The sequence below is a fragment of the Lacerta agilis genome, chromosome 15, assembly GCF_009819535.1.
Source record: "Lacerta agilis isolate rLacAgi1 chromosome 15, rLacAgi1.pri, whole genome shotgun sequence".
Classification (NCBI taxonomy): Eukaryota; Metazoa; Chordata; class Lepidosauria; order Squamata; family Lacertidae; genus Lacerta; species Lacerta agilis.
In genome coordinates, this window is record NC_046326.1 from 41315904 (window position 1) to 41335715 (window position 19812).

Genomic DNA, 19812 nt, shown 5'->3' on the forward strand with positions numbered 1-19812 from the left:
GGTGGGAAGTTCCTGGCCAGATTTCTCAGATGCAGACTGGGGCAGCGGGAGATGTTGGCAGTCCTGCAAATGTTGCCGCACTAAAACTCCCATCATTGCTGGCTGTGCTGGCTGCTGGGAGTTGGAGTCTGACAACATCTGGAAGGCCACAGGCTCCCCATCATTGGATCAGAGTCACCTTCCCCAACCTGGTGCCCTCTTGGTGTTGTTGACTGGCAACTCCTATCCGTCCTGGCCAGATGTTATGGCCCAGAGCTCCTGGCGCTGACGGGCTGATGGGAGTTGCAAGTCCAAAACATCTGGGGAGCACCAGGTATGGGAAAGCTGCTGTTAAAGGGTTGTGTATCGGGTTCGAGACAGAGCCTCTTAGAGGGTGTGGATGGCTTCACAAGGAGCAAAGTTCCCACCAGTGTGGTTTCCCCGCCTGAGACACTCCGGCACGTCGCACAGTCAGAACAAAACAGAGCAAGCAAAAAGGTGCAAAGGAATGACTTTGCAAAAGAAGGGCTCTGTGGCGAAATGAAAGTTGAGATGTCAGCTTTTGCCAGTATAAGTTGACTGCTTCTGTTTGCAGTGAAGAATTAAGGAAGTTAATCGGTGGCCAGGGTTGGATCCATCAGCGACTTTTAACCAAGCCTGCTGAGTGGAACTTCGAAATTCCAGTGTAGTCTATCTTCAGACTGCGAGTTCCCCAGAGAGTTGCCTGATGCCTCCTGGAGGGACCCTTCAGCACCATTTTTCATAGGGTTACTTATTTAATTGGTGGGTTTTTTAAAAAAAAAATATTTGTGTGCTTTCAGTTGTCCCGGTATTATGCTGGGAGTTTCCTTGGATCCTGCACTGGGAGAAAGGCTGGATGTAAATAAAACAAATTACTCTCCTAATTTATTCCTGTACTGCAGGAGTTTGGACTACATGACCCTTAGGGTCCCTTCCAACTTTCCAATTCTATGAACCTTCATCCTTTCCTTCAAGTCTGAGAATTATTGTTCTCCTGTCTGTTTCCAGCCCCTGGAGAAGGAAATTTGTTGAAATATGAGCTGCCTCTGTCATCTCCAGAAGAGGCAAACCAGTTTGGGTTATGTAAGCGTTTGCAACGGCTGCCAATGAATTTGGGATACCTGGCCTCAGGTGTTGGAGTAGAGCCTGGAACTGAGTTGCCTAACTTGTGACTCATTTCACCGTTGATCTGCTTCTTTCTACCTGTTGATCCCTCTTCCCCTGCAATGGCAGCCGGTCCGTTAGGGCAAATGGGTCGCGGCCCCACAGACCTCCGACTGTCCTCACCAAGCTCTCACTTGCCCTGCCTTCTTTCTTAAAACCAAGACAGCAAGGGGCTCTGGGTGTCAGCCTCCTCCTCCTCCTCCATCTCTGTGTCTCAGGAGGAAGAAACTAGGATGAGCTGGCTCTGCCAACTCTTTGGGGTCCCTGCCCCACAAGCCCCAATGGGCACCAGCCACCAGGGGAGCATCAGAAGAGGCTGCTGGATCAGGCCAATGACCCATCGAGTCCAGCAGCCTGCTTGCTCTCACGGAATCATGAGGACTAGGATCACGCCTCTCGAAAACAAAAGCAAGCTTCTCTGCAAGCTGAATTCTGTGTTGTTGTTGTTTAGTCGTTTAGTCGTGTCCGACTCTTCGTGACCCCATGGATCAGAGCATGCCAGGCACTCCTGTCTTCCACTGCCTCTCGCAGTTTGGCCAAACTCATGTTAGTAGCTTCGAGAACGCTGTCCAACCATCTCATCCTCTGTCGTCCCCTTCTCCTTGTGCCCTCCATCTTTCCCAACATCAGGGTCTTTTCTAGGGAGTCTTCTGTTCTCATGAGGTGGCCAAAGTACTGGAGCCTCAGCTTCAGGATCTGTCCTTCCAGTGAGCACTCAGGGCTGATTTCTTTGAGAATGGATAGGTTTGAGCTTCTTGCAGTCCATGGGACTCTCAAGAATCTCCTCCAGCACCATAATTCAAAAGCATCAATTCTTCAGCGATCAGCCTTCTTTATGGTCCAGCTCTCACTTCCGTACATTACTACTGGGAAAACCATAGCTTTAACTATACGGACCTTTGTCGGCAAGGTGATGTCTTTGCTTTTTAAGATGCTGTCTAGGTTTGTCATTGCTTTTCTCCCAAGAAGCAGGCGTCTTCTAATTTCGTGACTGCTGTCACCATCTGCAGTGATCATGGAACCCAAGAAAGTGAAATCTCTCACTGCCTCCATTTCTTCCCCTTCTATTTGCCAGGAGGTGATGGGACCAGTGGCCATGATCTTAGTTTTTTTGATGTTGAGCTTCAGACCATATTTTGCGCTCTCCTCTTTCACCCTCATTAAAAGGTTCTTTAGTTCCTCCTCACTTTCTGCCATCAAGGTTGTGTCATCAGCATATCTGAGGTTGTTGATATTTCTTCCGGCAATCTTAATTCCGTCTTGGGATTCATCCAGTCCAGCCTTTTGCATGGTGAATTAGGGTGAATTCTGTAGCTATTGTCAAAGATAAGAGGCTGAGAAGAGGCTGGCTGCTGGATCAGGCCAAAGAGGGCCTATCTAGTTCAGCATCCTCTTCTCAGAGCGGGCACCCAGATGCCCCAATGGGAAGCCCACAAGAAGGTCCCTAGTGCAACAGTGCTTTCTCCTCCTGTCACTTCCAGCAACTGGAATGGAGAAGAAGGATTTCTTGGTTTCTCAGTTGTTCACTCTCGAGTTCAGTTCTCCACATTGGCTTGCATTTTTTTTTTTTAAAAAAGGTCCCCATGGAAGTTCACCAGCATTTTAGGGTGAATTTATAATATACACACGTCTGTATGCAATTTGCCCCAATGTGCTCTCTTTTTGCAAACGCTTTTTAAAAAAATGTTCTGTCATGAAAATTTGCATTTTTTAAGGCATGCTTTACCCTGGCCTGTGCATTTTTGCACACATCGCTTAACTGGAGAACTGAAAAATTCTGAGAAGCGTGAATTTCAACGGGCGGTTGCATTTTCAATTCACGTATGGCTTCAGGAAGCGTGAATTGAGACGCCGCCGCCTCTGAACACAAGCGGAACCATGTTTCTCCCCAGGTAAGGCTGGGGATAAGACTCCCCGTTTGCCAACCCAGAGAGCGGCTCCCAGTCAGTGTAGGCAATATTGAGCTAGATGTATCATTGTTCTGACTCTCCACAAGGCAGAGTTCTTTCATCTGGTTGCTCTCATCACAACACAGAATGTGGGCGCTGAGATCTTCCCACTAAGCTAAGGATGCTTTGCTCTCATGAGCAAGACTTCAAGGTGGGCTATTTTGGTGTGTATGCAAATACCCTGGGGCTGTCCCGACAGCTCCCCAGTGGGTCCAGTTTCCTTTTTCAGTCACAGACTTCTGGGCAATGACACATTGCCACATGAAGATTTAGCACAGCCTGAGAAAGAGCTATAATGTAGCGAGGTACCCCTGAGGGTCATCTACACCAGCCCCCTGCCATGCATCCCCCATACCTGTTCCTGCAGGCCCAGCAGCTACATACAACACATCTGGTGGCGCAAGACGTCATCCATGCGGATGCTGTAGGTGCCACTGACCCGCCCCGCCCCGCCCCAGAACATCTGTTTCCTGCTTGCCATGGGGAAATGAAACAATGAAATTCGCAGGTGGCTATCCTTGGTCACATGGTAGTGTGACCAGAACTGATGATGATGCAGCATGGTGACTGAGGCGCACGCACACACACACTTGAACATGGCTCCTGGTCCATCCCATCAAATGCTTCTGCACAAGCCACACAGAACACACATTGTGGTAGTGTCCAATCACATTATTGGGGTACCAAACTTATTTTTACATTTCTCTGTTGTTGGCCACTTGTAATATCAATTAATGTGTCAGCACAACTGTACCCCACCCACCCACCCACCAAGCAATTTGGAAATTTAGAAAACAGTGAGTGGTAATGTGACCCAAGGCTCAGGCATGTTGGCTAACAAGCGAGACCTCCGTGGCTGAAACGCACCTGGCTTTTCTGGTTAAGAGATCAGCGGCTCCCACCTGTGTTTCCAGGAGCTCAGTTCAAGTGGTGGGGGGAATGTCTGTGGATTTGTAGTTGGAAAATACTTAATGTTCACAAACTGATTTTAAATGGGCACAGGAGTTTGATAATGAGTTATGTATATGGACATATTGTTTTGATTCACTCCTCATATTAAAGTGTCAAATTATTTATTTCGTAAGAGTTGGGTAGCAGCTGCTTGCACAGTTTCTACTTTCGATGCTTTGCAATTCATTGATTTGTGTTTTATCCTGGCTTGTTGACAAGTCTCTCTCACCCCCCCCCCAATGTCTTGCTCATCATCTGTGAGTCAGCAATAATACCTTGTAGGGCTGTTGTAAGAATGGCAAGGTAATATTTGTCTTACCTGCTCCTGTTATTCAAAGAGGTGTAGTCATTGCTTGTTTTTTTTAAGTAAATTAAATTGGAGTTGTTTTAATTGCCCCGACGTTGTGTATATGTTTTGAATATTAAGAAGGCTGCAATCCTATTTACCTGGGAGCAAGTCCTATCTGACTCAATGGAACTTACTTCTGAGTAGACTCTGTCCCCGTCTGCACTCTACATTTGAAGCAGTATCACACCACCTCAAACAGTCATAGCTTCTTCCCCTGTAAATAATCCTGGGAACTGTAGTATGTTAAGGGTGCTGAGCGTTGTTAAGATAGCTACAATTCCCAGTGTTTCCTGGGAAGAGGGACTAACACTCTGGAGATTATCTCTTGATACTCCTCAGGAACGAAAGGATGCGGCTAGACAAGAGCAGTGCCAAAAGCCAAGTGTCAGAAACCAAAGGCATTTATTAGAAATATTATGCAGACCCTGCGCCCAATGCTTCAGTAACGTTAATCTTCTTTAAATAAAAACATTGGCAGTTGCACATCCTTGACTGTTGACGTCTCCGAGGGCCTGTACATTCTAGTGTGCTCTTGGTGTATAAATAAGATGGTTTTGCTCTCCGGCGGGAACAGTTCAGACTTGAAGCGCCCAGTCCAGGCCGAGAGAGAGGTCCAGTTTTTTGTTTTTTTTAATAAGTGAAACGCTCACAAGGAAAGAGGAACAAACAAAATGTATCTGGAAGTTGGCACGTGTAAAGGATAAAAAAACAAAACAAAGGTAATAGAGGGCAGGGCAGGGATCCAGAATCTGTTAGCTCTCCCAAAACAGGTTAATAAGCAGAGGAAAGAACTCTTTGTTTGTTCATTGCCTGCCAGAGTCGACCGATGGCATATTGGAAAGATCATTAGCACCTGCAGACACCAGCCATTCCAGTTAGGACACCTGCTCAGGAGTCATTTGTGTTTTTACAAAATTATGGGCTTGTTCCGACAGGGGTGGGGGGCTCCAGCACCTCTCCAGATGTCGGGAACCCCCAGGCCTCATCGTGCTCGCTTGCTGCTCCTGCTGGGATCCAGTGACATCTGCAGGCCACAGATGTCTACACCCAATATATTATGGGGTGCATTTCACTGGAGAAGCATGGAAGATGGGCTGGGAGAATCCTTCAAGCGAGGAGATTCTCCTGCAGGTGTTGCTGGGACTCTCAACGGCCACCAACCGGCACAGCTGCCAGGGATGATGCGATTTCAGAGTCCAACATCTGGAGGAACACTGCCCCACCCCCACCCCTGGCCTACAGTCACACGACCCCCAGTGCTCCTATGTCAAGGACGGTGCCCCCCTTGGCATCATTTGGGGAAAGGTTGGCGCAGGTTGATACGGCCGCCTTGTGTTGTGTGGAGGAACAAGCTAATAGGGCCGTCCACCCCGGCTTCACCCGCAGTAGAGGGAGTGGGAAGTGCCTGAATAAAACCCTTCACAGGTGGACCCTAAATTGAGCGGGGTGGAAAAGAGAAGCAGCAGGCTTTGAAATCTGGCGGCATTTCAGTGACCGAGAACCCTGGGGAAATTAAGCTCAGTGTCACCCTGGATTTTTCCTTCTGCACTTCATTTTGGGAGGGGGAGGGAGAAGGAGGTAAGGAAAATGGTGAATTTAGGAGGAGGAAACACACACACACAACCTTAAGTCTATCTTCCCAACCTTCAAGAGCAAGGGAAGTGGATTCAGAACCTGCCCCTAAAACATTCCCTTCAAGATGCTAGGCCTCAAGAGACCTGGAGGCTGGTTGCGCCTCTGGCAAAGAACCTGCCCAGGCTTCCTTTGGACACCTCAGCTCGGCATTCCTGACAAAACCAACACAGACAAAACTCCCACTCTGACACGGACATTTCAACTGCCTCATCCGGCTCCGTTCTCCTTGCAACTGTTACGGGTGCAAATCCACGCCTCGCTTTGCTCTGGAACCTCCTGCTCCCCCCTCACTCAGCTTCCCCCTGCTTTTCTGGAGACAAAACCAAACCGGACCTTCAGGGTGACCAGACGCAAACCCTCACTCACTTCCCGCCTTTCCTCCATCTCTTGTGCCAACTGAGGTGCACAGCGAAGCCAACAAACCTCCCTTTCCCAACGCCCCCCTCCCCACTGAGGTAAACCACATTTCTGATGCAGTCCAACACCTGGACACTCAATGGCCCAGAAACAATAACCTTGTAGGCATATATAACACACAGAGAGAGAACTTTGCCAACTGATGTTTACGAGACAGTCTGAGGGACCGGTTTAAATGAAGCAGGTTGAAGCTGCCCTGAAAGGACCACCTCAGACTTTTTTGCCCCGCCTGCCTCACACGTAACAACGGAACTCCTCTTAAAGTGGAGAAAATGGCAAAATGCAGACAGCAGCACAGAAGTCTCCTTTCCCCTGCAGATCACGGGGCAGTAACACCAGAGGCTGCAATCACAGCCTGGACCTCCAGAAGTTGCTGGAATCCTACTCAAGAGTCCTCAGCCTTAACTCATGCTAGCTGCAAGGGGCGGGTGGGAGTTTGGGTATTATTATGCCTAGAGCCCCCCCCCCCGCTACCTTGTGGGCTTCTTCTTGTTCCATCTACTCGTGGCTACAGTCCTTGGCGTCGGACGCAACTCACTAAAGGAACTGTGCTTTTCCTGGACCGTAGTGATTTAGATTCCCTCCCCCCAGCGCCTGACTCCCCCAAGTTAAAGGTCTGTTTGCCTGATGAAAATGCAAAGAAGGTGTGCAATTTCCTTTGACTTCCTTCTCCAGAGAAGATGGCAAACGATTTTGGGATGACTGGATGCTGTCTGGAGAACCATGAGGACTAGCACCGGACATCTGAAAGCCTTCAGGTAGAAAACCTTACACCAGGCCTTCCTGAAGTCTTCTTTCCACAGCCGTTGGGATGTCCAAGGGGAGAAGGGGCTTTGGGTGGGAAGGAGAGACCCAAACAAAGTAGGGAAAGCTCAGCTCAAGCCAAGACCAAGAGCGGGGAAAGAGATTGACGTTCTCTCACCAGAACAACTGGGCTGGGAGGAGGCGGCAGAAACTAAGCCTCCTCCTTTGGCAAAGCGAACAAATTCAATTATTTGGCACCTTCAACTGCGTATCCAGTAAGAGAAAACACACGATGATAATTTGGGTGTGCAGGCTGTCCTCCGACCCTCTGCGACCTTACGGTGCGATGTCTAACACATCCCCTGCAGAGCCACGGGGCTGGGGAGAGGGCACGGAAGAAGTGGCAGCAGATGTGGGCGATGGGAGCATCTGCTGGCAGGGCCTCATGGCTGCAGACGTGGCAAGGAAGCCCTTCCTTCACAGCATCCTCTCTAGAGGACCACGGGGTTCGTGCCCAAGAGTCCTCTCACCCACACACGGCACTCCTGTGACGGGCTTTGCCTCCCGAGTCTCAGAAAGGAGCCGGCGAGTCACACCAAAGCGGCAAGGAGGAAATTCTACCAAGCCAAAGGAAGCGTCGCTTGTGTTTGTGACCTGGTGGCCTTCAGGTGCTCCTGACGCCAGCCAAGGAGGTTTCGTGGTGGCCCTTCGGTGACACAGAGGTGTCATGAAGTGGGGCTGGCGAAGGTCGGTGCGTTTGGCGCTGCCAACCCTGGCTTCCACCCACACAGGTCATCGACTCAACGCTTCAAGCTCACACTTAAAGGGCACCTGAGTCCTTGCAGAGAAGCCCTCAGTCGCTGCAAGGATTTTCAGGCTTTCGGTGCCGCATAAATCCGCTGTGCTGAGGCTCACCTCGTGAGCTCACCCTAAGAAAAGGCCCAGATGAGAGACAAGGACGGTCGCTTTCAACATGACGTTAACCTTCAGATTTGCAGAGACTTCCCCTCCCCTCACAGGCTTGCCAACTCTTCCCTCTTCTCCCCTGGAAGGGCTCCTGCGCTCTTAGCAGAAGTGCAGCAGGTGGAAACTCAGCAGGTAAAGCTTTTACCTTGTGTCCGCTCAGATGGGACAGACTGGAGCTGTGGGGGGGTTTCCTGTTGGCACAGCTGTGAAAAGGGCAGGTGGGACGTGGCAGGATTTTTGTTGTTGCTGGCAACTCCAGTTTTTCAAAAGCTGTTGGCCCCACCAGTCTCACAAAGCCCCCCCCCCAAGAAAAAAACAATCAGCATGTGCAGACCTAACCCTCTCACCCCCCAAAAAACCACACACACATTGCCCCCACAACCTTTTCTCTCCGCTACTGAAGCTAGCAACTGGTGCCTTTAAACCTGGGTATCACGCTTCTCAACATGTCTTGGTTTTGCATTTGGATTCCGCCCCCCCCCCCCCGGTTTGATGAGGACAGTTCTGTTGCCTTGCAGGTGCCATTGGTCAAGAGATGGTGAAAGCCACAGATGTTCCCCGTGGATTAGACAAATAAGATGTCTGCAGCGACACAAGGAGGTTTGTGTAACAGAACACAACTCTTGCATCTCCAGCACCAACTTGGAGGCACTGGGGGGGGGAAGAGAATTTTAGAAGGCACCGCTTCTCCCACTGTTACGGAAAAGACACCTGCCCAAATTCTTCCTCCCCCGCCCCCCGTGCAACAAGTTAAAGAGACACGCAGTTTTTGTTCTGCAACAAAACCCCAGTGGACTAAATCGGGCATCAAAGTGATCCAGTCACAACACAGATCCTGGGTGGGCGGGAGATCTGGGCCTGATAATGGCTTCCTCTAGCCTTGTGGAGCAACGGTCAGAAGGGCTCCCCTTCCTCTCCCTGCATCCACACTCAAGACAAGCGTGGGTCCTGGATTGACAGAAGCCTATTCAGATCCGGACAGTCCCTAAATTGGTCCTGGGGTGGGGGGAACTTGCAAGAGCCAAGATCAGCCTGTCTCTCTCTGCCGTCCTGCCAGCTGCGTGAGACTGGGCCAAGGCAGCTGTCATTACGGAAGGGGAAGGCAGCCTTGTAAGGGGATTTTAAGTTTGGCGTGTTTTGTTTTTTTCAAAGATGCTTTCAGGTTTCAAGGGATCCTCGCTGTTCCACACAGCGCAGCCGGTTTCAGGAAGCCAGCGCACTCTGCTCTTTTCGTGAGCCTCCGGGGAGAAAAGTAAGGAAGCCTCTCCTTGGGACCCATGGAGAAGGGAAGCCACAACCAGGTTTTGTGAAATTAAAGAGAGGGAAAGCAGCAACTTCTGATGCCCTCGGGGAAATCCAGAGGCTGTGCACAAGGCCACCGATTTGTCTGGCGATGAGGGGAGTTGTTCTCTGCCCCACAGCGCAGGGCACCCTGGGTGGAAAGGAGTCTTATTTGGCACGGTCAAGTATGGGGGAGATGTTATTTCCTGCGTCCCCCCCCCCAAAAAAAGAGTCCCAAGCCAAGCAGAGCCCCTCCACTCTGCCTCAGGCTGCATGGTGTGGGCTGGATCGTGGCCAGTCCTTTCTGGGGCCACGAGAAATGTCTGCCGGGGCCTCTGTCAAGCAGGAACGAAGGGGGAGGGCCCCTTTTGTGTTTTCCTTGTAAAGTGATCTAGTGCGTTGCATGGTGTTCTTCAGACGCCTTCCTCCTCCTCCTTCCTCCTCCCGGCTCCGGAACTCAGGTCTCGAAATATTTGTAGATTTGGGCGACGTACTGCATAACGCTCTGCCAGTCGGGGCGGTCCGTGTACATGATTTCGCTGAGCTCCTGTAGCGGGAAGAGATGGCAGCGTCATTGGGAGGTTTGGGGGAGGGAGGAAAACAAGGTAACGTAAAGCACTTTAGCTGCAGCAGGGGAACCAGAGGGTCATTCCGAACTCCAGGGACAGTTAAAAGGCACAATGGAGGTGAAATCTCCTGCTCCCTATCGCCGCCTCCCAAAATATACCAGATCATTTCACAGGAAGTTTGTATATGTGCGAGTACATACAGGTGAAACTCGAAAAATTAGAATATCGTGGAAAGGTTCATTTCTTTCAGTAATTCAACTTAAAAGGTGAAACTAATATATGAGATAGACTCATGACATGCAAAGCGAGATATGCCAAGCCTTTATTTGTTATTATTGTGAATATTATGGCGTACAGCTGATGAGAATCCCAAATTAACAATTTCAACTTTGGGGTTTTCATCAGCTGTACGCCATAATCATCACAATTATAACAAACAAAGGCTTGACATATCTCATATATTAAACTCCAGTAGCGAATGAAAACAATTGCTTACATAAATGGACTTTTGACACGATGTTCTAATTTTTCAAGTTTCACCTGTACATATTAATAGAATCAAAGAATTGTAGGGATGGAAGGGACCGCGAGAGTCATCTAGTCCAACCCCCTGCATTGCAGGAATCCATGAGAGATGGCCATCCAAACTCTGCTTTGAAACCTCCAATGAAGGAGAGTCCACCAGTCCATTCCACTGTCAAACAACCCTTCCCGTAAGAAACGCCATCCTGATATTTATCTGGAATCTCCTTTGTTGGTGGGAGCAGCAGAAAACAAGCTTTCTCCATCTTCCATGGATATTTGAAGGTATCTATCATACCCCACTCTCAGTCTCCTCTTCTCCAGGCCAAACATGCCCAACATCCTCATCCGCTCCTCATAACAGTCTTCCTGTCTGCTGAAGCTTCTCGGTTCTTCCCTTGAAGCCCCAGAGAGAGAAAACCGGGGGTGGGGTGGGGGAGCGGATCTCTGATCCCACGCACACACTGGACCCAACACACCTGAGCGCTGGGGAACGTGACGGCTTTTGCTTCCCCTCTTGTGGCAGCGAATAGAGTAAGGGGGCAGCCAGGGACAACGGCCACCCCCCCCCCATTCCCATGCCGGAAGGGCTGCCTATTTGCTTGGCAAGGCTTTCAAGGAGGGAGCGGTAGCCAAGGCTAATTAAATCCCGGCCGTAAACCTTTTAAAGAAATGAATTTGAAACACACACACACACCCCAAGCTTACATAAAACGAGGGTTGGGGGAACAGGACGGCGAATTGACGGATGCATGCCTGGGAGACTTGGTGATTGGGGACAGAGAGCTGTGAGCACTTCAGATTCCCATGATTTGGGGAAGGTATTCAGGAGATGCGAGGCAGGGAAGAGTTCAGCAGAGGGGCCCTCTGTGGTGGGGAGCGAAGGCTGGTTTTCGGCTGACAACAAGGCTTCTAGGGAGCTGGCAAGGGGTTGAAAAGAGAGGCAGCGCCCTCCTGAAATACTGTGATTCCGGTGTTGCAGGGGGTTGGACTAGAGGACCCTTAGGGGTCCCTTCCAACTCTACAATTCTAAGATTCTATTAAAACTGCCCTAGGGCAGAAGGGAACCTCAGAGAACCTAAGGCAAGCCGTCTTATGCAGAGTGAGACCCTTGGTCCATTGAGCTCAGTCTGGGCTGCACTGCAGCGGTAACTCGGCAGGGTTCCTGCTTGGCAATGCCGCTTGAAACTTCTGCATGCAAAGGGGGTGATCTGCTCCTGGGCTATGGCCCTTCCTCTAAAAATAAGGTTCCAGCCCTCATGGTTCTGAATTAAAGTTCAAACAGAAACATAGGAAGCACCTTAACAGAGTCAGACCGTTGGCCATCTAGTTTGGTATTATCTGCACCAGACCTCTCGGGGGGTCTCCAGCCCTTCCTGGAGATGCTGGAGATGGTGAGGAAGGTGACACGCTAGGAGACCTCTCACTTAATGCACGCCGAGGTGTGTGTTTCAGCCTGAGCTAGGTCTCGGCGACTCAGGGCTCATGCCAACCTCAAACCACATTGTCCCCCAATCTTAAGAAGAGCCCTGGAACTGTGCAAAAAGTTATTTGGAGAGGTGCGATGGGGCAAACGACTTCTTAGAAGCGATAACTCAACAGCTCCCTCCCCCCCCTCTGGTTTAGGAAGAGAACGAGAGCAGGGGAGCTTGGTGTGTTCCTGTTAGCCCCGTGGCTCTTTCGCACCTCTGTACCACAGCAAACATGTTTATGGCTGCAAACTTGAGCGAGTCATAGAAGAAGCAAAACGCGAGCAGCATCTTGCTCGCCCCCACATTGAAACCCGTGCAAAAGTGGCAGGCAGAGTCAGAGCCAGTGTTGTATTGGGGGTGCCGGGTTCAAATTGCCCAGCCAGCTGTGGAATTTGCTGGAGATTGGCCTTAGGCGAATCGGTCTAGCCTGCCTACCTCACAAGGCTGTCGGGAGGATAAAAACCCACCACAGGGAGGAACGGTGGACCATAAATGCCATAAAATAAATAGCTGTGCTTTCTAGAATTGAAGGCTGGCTTTCCTAGATCGAAAGGAGTGTGGGGCAGCGGATCTGAACTATCTGAGCTCTGAATCACAACACCTCGGTGGGTTCAGCAAACAATAGGGAACCCTCCGCTAAGCATTTTTCTTTCTCGGCGAGGTCAGAAACTCCGTGAAATTGACTGGCGGAGATGATTCAGGATGATTAAAAGGGAGGGTCTTTCCCATGGAACCGCACTTTTTAACTTGTGGAACTCACAACCACAAGATGTGACGGCGTAAGGTGGCCGCTGGTTAGATAAAAGAAGGGAGGGTGGAATGGATTTGAAGCCACGCTCCTGTTCGCTATTTTCCTGCAGGTGCAAATATGACACCCTCCCTCCAGCCCCCCCCCCCCGCTGGCCTCACCCCCCCCCCCCAATGCTATATTGGCGCAATGCATCTCCCCAGGACAAAAGCACTCACCAAGCTGGGTTTAATGCCAACGCTTTCGGCAGCCTGGAATGCCAAAAGGAGATTTCTTTTCTGTGGGGAGGGGGAGAGTGAGAGAGACAACAAATAGGTGAGGCTAGAAGGGCTGTTTTCTCTGACATCAGCCTGCCCCCCCTCCAGTTGCCATCATACATTTGCCACAGGGAAGTTCCTCTCGTGTTACGGCTGTGGATTGGGGAGGACATAGATTCTGTTTGCCTTTGAATGGGAAAGCTCCCTGATCTGTGCTTCTTGAAGCAACAAGCCAACCAAAACACCGTGGTTCTTTGAAACTTGCACTGCTCCGAATTTTGCAAAATAAATTGCACTTTTTTAAAAGGTGAGAAATAAGAGGGCTTGGGCGAGGTGCAAATGGCGAAGACCTCCTTGCCAGGAAACACAACCCACAACTGAAAGAAAACAGGCACCCCTTGATTCAAAACCCACAAAAGGAAGTGAATTCAGGTATACATCAATCAGGTGAGAAAAAAGTTTCAGATTCTGCTTCTTCCTGGAAGACTTTTATTATTGTAGCTACAGCAGAAAGGCACCCAGGTGGCCCTCCAGATATTGTTGGACTATTGTTAATTAAATTAAATTTCTTAGTTGCTTTCCCGCCTCAATGCAACTCAAAGCAGCTTACAGCAAAAAATAAATAACATATATTAAAAATCACCAAAAAAACCCCAAAGCACTCACGCACAAAATCTAAAACATGTTTTTAAAAGGCAGGATCAATATTTTATTATTTACAACTGTTATTAAAGGCCATTAGTTGGAACTACTTATAAATAACCAAACGTTAGCCATATCATGTATTTTTATTTTTAAAAAACTCGGCGCTGATTGTATTTGAAACTCCTTGACAATTGATGTCAAGCTCCGTCTTCACTGTCCTCTTTTTGGGATCTGCCAAAATGTTTTCATTTAGACAAGCCTGCCCAGAGGTTTAGAAAGCTGATGCAAGTTTAGTCCACTGTTATTTTAACTTTCCGAGAGTCTTAAATCACGGCTGTTACATTTCTGCTAGTGATAAATTTTATTGCTTTGGTTCCCCCCCCCTTTTTTTTCCCTTACAACCAAACAGCATATAATACATTTTATGAAATAACTAAATAATAAATAAGGTCACTAGTCCTCAAGCAATACGCTTCTCCCGTAGCTGCCTAGGTCAGGAATGGGGGTGGGGGTGGTGCTTACCCTGCAATTCCATTCCACCCCCCCCCCCTGCCCACCATCTGAAGGATGTTGGTGACAGAGGGGCCTCACCTTGTCCTGGCTGTTGAGCTCCTGGTAGGGAATGTGGGCAGGCAGGTAGGTGTGCAGGAGGGCGCAGAAGGCCAAGCCGTCGCTCCAGCTGCTGCTAAAGTTGGTGATGTCGATATTCTGCGGGAGGAAAAGAGAAGGGAAGGTGAGTGCAGCAGGAGAGGAAAGAGCACTCAGTGTTGGTCCGGATGAGGAAAGGCATGCACAATTCAGAACACAAGAGGGGCCTTTGCTGACCAGGCGCCCTCCAGTATTGTTCCCATCAGCCCTGGTTGGGAGGAGGATGTAGGTTGGGGCTTGCGAGGAGCCGTGCCTTGTTCCCCCCCCCCCATGGTTTGATTTCCAACCACAGCATCCTCCTCAACCGTCCCGATTAAACCGGGACATCCCATTTGTTGGGGCTGTCACTTGCACAGGAGTGGGGCCCAGAAGATGGGCATCCTGGTTTTCTGCTGCAACATGCTGGAAGGTATGCCAAAAAAAATTAATTTGTCTCAAGACATAAGGAAAGGCAGGGGAGTGGCTGCCCACCTGTTCCTGGTAGTGGATAACTTGCTTTGCATGTGAAACGTCCCAGGTTTGATCCCTGGAATCTCCAGGTAAGGATAGGAAAGACCCCAGTATGGAACCGTGGAGGGCTGCTGCCAGTCAGCGCAGGCAACACTGAGCTAGGTGGACTAAAGCTGTGACTTGGTATAAGTCAGCTTCCTGCGTTCCTATTCAGCACCCATGAGGACTGGAACCTTGCTGCGGATTAGACAAATTCATGGGTGAGAAGACTACCGACAGCCACCAGCCACGATGGCTATGCTCGGCCTCCAGAATCGGAGGCAGCGATGCTTCTGGGAGCCACAGAAGAGGAAGGTGCTCGTGTGCTTGGATCCTGCTTGCAGGTTTCCCACTGGGGCATCTGGGTGGCCACTGTGAGGACAGGATGCTGGCCTAGATGGGCCCCCTTTGGCCCTGATCCAGCGGGCTCTCCTTGCATTCTTACAAGGCGCACAAGAAGCTGCAGGACAAAACATGCAATCAACTCCCTATCAGTAGCAATAATGCAAAACAAAAGGCCTCTGGGAAGCAGGCTGGCATGACAAGATCAATGCTGCCCCACTGCCTGTGAAATTAACATCTTGGCAGGAGGTCCAGCGGGAGGCAAAGATCTGGGGGGTTGGGGGAGAAGAGAAACTGTTCCTCCCAAATCTTAATTACCTCCACCTCCCGGCATTGTGTTAATTGCGTTAAGGAGCTCTGCTAAGATTGGATTAACTCACTTTGCTGCTTTTCAAGAGGAGGAGGGGAGAGGAGCAAAGCGGAATATTTCTGTCCATTAACTGTTTATTGGGTTTGGATGATACCTCCTCAGGGGGGGGGGGGAGAAAAACAAACCACCCCATGCTTGTCTTGTGACGGGGCTGATCCATGGGGCTGGTGGGGTCAGCGGAGCAGCAGCAAAGCCGCTATACTGCCCTTCATTAATAATAATAATAATAATAATATTTTTTTGTCCTCCCTGGAAATTTTGTTGTGGCAGGGTGGGAACTGTGGCTCCTTGCTGGTATTTCTAGGTGAACTGCTTATTGATCGTTCGTCCAGATTTGTTTGCAATTCAATTCAATCCCAAGAAGCTCAAGCAGGGAGGGGGGTTTACATGCTTCTCCCCCCCCTCCATTTTATCACCACAACAACCCTGTGAGGTAGGTTAGGCTGAGTAAGAGAAAGTGACTGGCCCAGGGATGCCCATTGTGGGCTTCTTACCCGAGCAGGGATTTGAACCCTGGTCTCCCTGACGCTACATGTTAAAGGCAAACCACAGAGCAGGTGGGGGAGAGAGACAGCTGGCCAAGCAGGAAGTCAGGCAATAAAACAAGTTATCCTGACTTTGCTTAGCCAAACTGGGGAGGCGAGTTCTCCCCTCCCTCCTGCACAGGGAAAGGGGGACCTGGACGGAGGGACACACACGCAGCTCCCGCATCCTGCAGCTCCCACTTGGGAAGGAGGGACAGGGTGGAAGCAGCAACAGGGAGGGTGAGCAGCACCTTGCTGATGTCATCGCTGCAGAAGACAAAAGCAATGCCAGGGAATCTTAGATAGGAGGACACCAGGGAATTAGAAGAGCCTGCAGGATCAGGCTAATGGCCCATCTTAGTCCAGGATTCTGCTCTCGTGCTCGGGTCCATCCATGTCTGTGGGTCTATTCCAAGTTGAATTTAGAACATGATTAGTGTTTGATGGACTGGGCCAAAGGACCTCCACCCAGCCCAACATCCTGTGGCCGACCAGGTGTCCTTAGGTAACAGCAGCGCTCCCCTCCTGCTGTTTTGTAGCCACTGGCATTCAGAAGCATTGCTGCCTCCAGCTGTGGAGGCAGAGCAGAGCCACCCAGGTTAGTGGCCACCCCTGCCTCCTCCTCCTGGGGCAGGGAGTTCCATAGTTTGACTATGTGCTGTGTGAAGAAGGGACTTTTCTCTGTCCTAAACCTTCCAACGTTCAGACGAGAGAGGGAGGGTGGCATCATTCCCATGCGGATCTGGGCACCTCACCTCAAAAAAGAAAAAAGAAAAAAAAAAGAGATGCTGCAGAGCTGGAAAAAAGGTCCAGAGAAGAGCCACAAAAACGATGATGGAGCGACTCCCCAGTGACGAAAGGTTCCTCCAATACAGGGGAAGGGGGGTGGGAAAGAATGCAGGCAAAGTTGGCGTTGAAGAGAAAACACGGTTGATACTGACCAAAAATAAAAACAATTCGGGAACCCCCCATTGGACTTTTCATGCAAAGAAGAAATGAATGATTTTGAGACACTCTGACTTAAAAGAAAGACTGCTTAACGGAACATGGAGAAGATGGGTGTTATTATGGGCTGAATGTCTTAAATATATTTCTTCTTTTTTTATGTAACCCACAAATGGAAAATTGGAAGCCCTTTTTATCTTTCTTTATTATCTCTTTTCTTTTCTTTCCCCTCTTCTCTCCTTTCCCTTTTTTCTTCGTGGTCTTTTCTCCTTTTTCCTTTGGCGCTGCTCTTCCTCCTCAGCAGAGGGGAGAGGGCTCCTGCTCTCGGGTCCTGTTTGCAGGTTTCCCGTTGGGGCATCTGTTCGGCCGCTGTGAGAGCAGGCGGCTGGGTTAGATGGACCTGATCCAGCAAAATCATCTTATGTTCTTGATAGGACAGTGCTCTGTTGGCCCTAATGGACTAGCCCCTCTGTGCTGAATTTGCTGGAAAGTCATTGCATTTCACACCAAAATAGGGGTATTCTGGATTCCCCTCTCACAGATTCTCCAAAACAACTGCCCAGCTCCATGCAATCTGCCCTGCTAGCTCGTTCCAGGAAAAGGGGGAAAGGAAACCTCTCTCTACTTCAAGATGAGACACAATCCTTTTTCCTCTGCACTTCCCAGACGCAGAAGGGCATTGCTTACCAAGGACTGGGGAAAGAAATTGCCAGCTATCAAGGAACCATGTCAGTTCTTTTTTTTCCCCTCTGGAAAGTCCCCAGCCACCCATTAGTAACTGCCCAGTCACAGTATTTCGAGACAGCCAAAGCAGGGATCCAATTCACTATTTCTTAAAGTGCTTAACATAACACAGGCTTTCACAAATATTTGAAAAGTCAATAGGGCCGAGACTGCGGGCTTATAATTGAAATAATAAAACAACAAATAAGAATTTGAGAGAGAGAGAGAGAAGATGGGGGAGGAAGTAGAAATTGTAATTCAAGATGAAGCAAATGGAGATACTTAAATGAGATTTAATTTGTTTTATATCGCCAAGATTCTTGCTGAAGTATGTTCTTAATTAATGTTCTCGAGCCCTCCTCGCCTCTTACAGTGCAAATCTTTTGCAAGTTTACTTGGAACACAAATCCCAATGGGACTTACTCCCAGGTAAGTGACTGTACATCTGTGGCTTTATACCTTTAGTTTTCAGATAATTTTCATTGATATTATTATTATTATAACTATAATTATTGCTACACACACACCAGCTTTAATCTCCTAATTTCTATCCTCATTAAAAACAGCCTCAGATGTTTTATGGTAAGGCAGGATGTACAGAAGATTCTGCAGGATCAGGCCAATGGCCCCTCTAGTCCAGCATCCTGTTCTCACAGTGGCCAAACAGATGCCCCAAAGGGAAACCCACAAGCAGGATTCGAACACAAGAGCAACTCTCCCCTCCTGTGTCTTCCAGCAACTGGCCTTCAGAAGCATTGCTGCCTCCATCTGCGAAGGCAGAGCCGAGCCACTGTGGCCAGGAGACCTCGATAGTCCTCTCCTCCTCATTGCAGTTGCCTAATCCTCCTTTAGAGCCACCACGGAGCATGGCCATGCGCTTTTCCAGCTGGTCAACAAGCCGAGATTGGATAACACGAGCCTAGATCTCCGCCGGAAGCGAGGGCATAGCGAGATGAAATGTGGAGTGAGTGATGAAAGCTATTTCCCGTTTTATAAAAGCGTGACTTGGGAATCCGTGGGAAAATAGCCACACTTGGACACTGTGCATCTTTTCATTTTTATTTCTTGAACGTTTTGCTTATTTTTTTGAGAGACAGCATTGCATAAGGATTAGAGTGTCGGACTTGGGGAGACCCAGGTTCGAATCTCGACCTGAAGCTCACTGGGTGACCCTGGGCTGGCCACTGCCTCTCAGCCTAACCTCTCAGGGTTGTTGTTGTGGAGATTAAATGTGGAGGGAAGTGTGCCGTGTGAGCCAGCAAGCTCCATGGAGAAAAAGGAGGGATAGAAAGGCAATCAATAATAAGTTTGCCTATTTTCCTCTGGGCTCCCCTCCCCTCCTTACATCTGTACAATGTCTATGCAAAGCCTCGGGCCACCAGGGAAGAGTTTTAATTTTGTGTGTGCAGGGGGAAGAGAAGGGTGATTATCTTTGAAAAGCAACCTCCTTCACCCCGTTCACAGATCAGCTCAATTAAGTTGAGGTCTTTTCTTTCAACACAGGGAACTTCTGCCAGGCGATAAGGCAGGCAAAACTCTGGGGGATTATCTCAGCCCGGACCCTGCCAGCTCTCAGCTGCTGAGAGGCATTGTGGTAAATCACCAGCGGGCAGGAGACGGAGTTGGCAGGCCTCAGCCAGGAAGTCTCCAGGAAGAAATATGGGCCTGGTGAGAGTTTTTTGCATTGACAGGCCTCTAAATCACTCCTTGGGGAAAAGAACCAAGATTCTGCTACTGCTGCTGAAAGGATCAAGGGAGGAATCCAATTCTGTTTGCATTTAAAGGCAAACCCGCAGCATTCGCACTTTCTGAAATGAAATGTGGACCGAAGCACAGTTCTCTGAATTTTGCTCCGTGGTTCTCCAGTCTGGTAATGTGTGCACAGAAATGCATATACCAGGATTAAGCGTGCATAAAACAGAATGTATATTGGGGTGGGGGGAAGGCAAAAAATTGTGTTGGGGGAAATTGCTTTGCAAAAAATCCCCCTATTTGGAACGTAAGAAAAACCCTGCTGAATTAGGAACGCAAGAAGCACTCAAAGGGGGCCCATCTGGTCTAGCCTCATGTTCCCACAGTGGCTGACCGGGTACCCCGATGGG

General features: G+C 49.5%; 1 protein-coding gene across 3 annotated transcripts in view; it reads right to left on the reverse strand.

Moving 5' to 3' along the window:
* Positions 1–9304: 9304 nt before the first annotated feature.
* Positions 9305–19812, reverse strand: part of SPECC1 (sperm antigen with calponin homology and coiled-coil domains 1) — an 80907-nt gene continuing 70399 nt past the window's right edge. The window contains exons 13-15 of one of the 3 annotated variants that reach the window (XM_033171527.1): positions 14261–14377; positions 12986–13045; positions 9305–10003 (exon numbers count right to left, since the gene is read on the reverse strand). In XM_033171527.1, the coding sequence (XP_033027418.1) occupies positions 9914–10003; positions 12986–13045; positions 14261–14377 (267 nt within the window). In that variant the 3' untranslated portion in view covers positions 9305–9913. Of the gene's footprint in view, positions 10004–12985; positions 13046–14260; positions 14378–19812 lie in introns of those variants that run through there. The other 2 variants (XM_033171523.1, XM_033171524.1) reach the window with 2 other exon arrangements.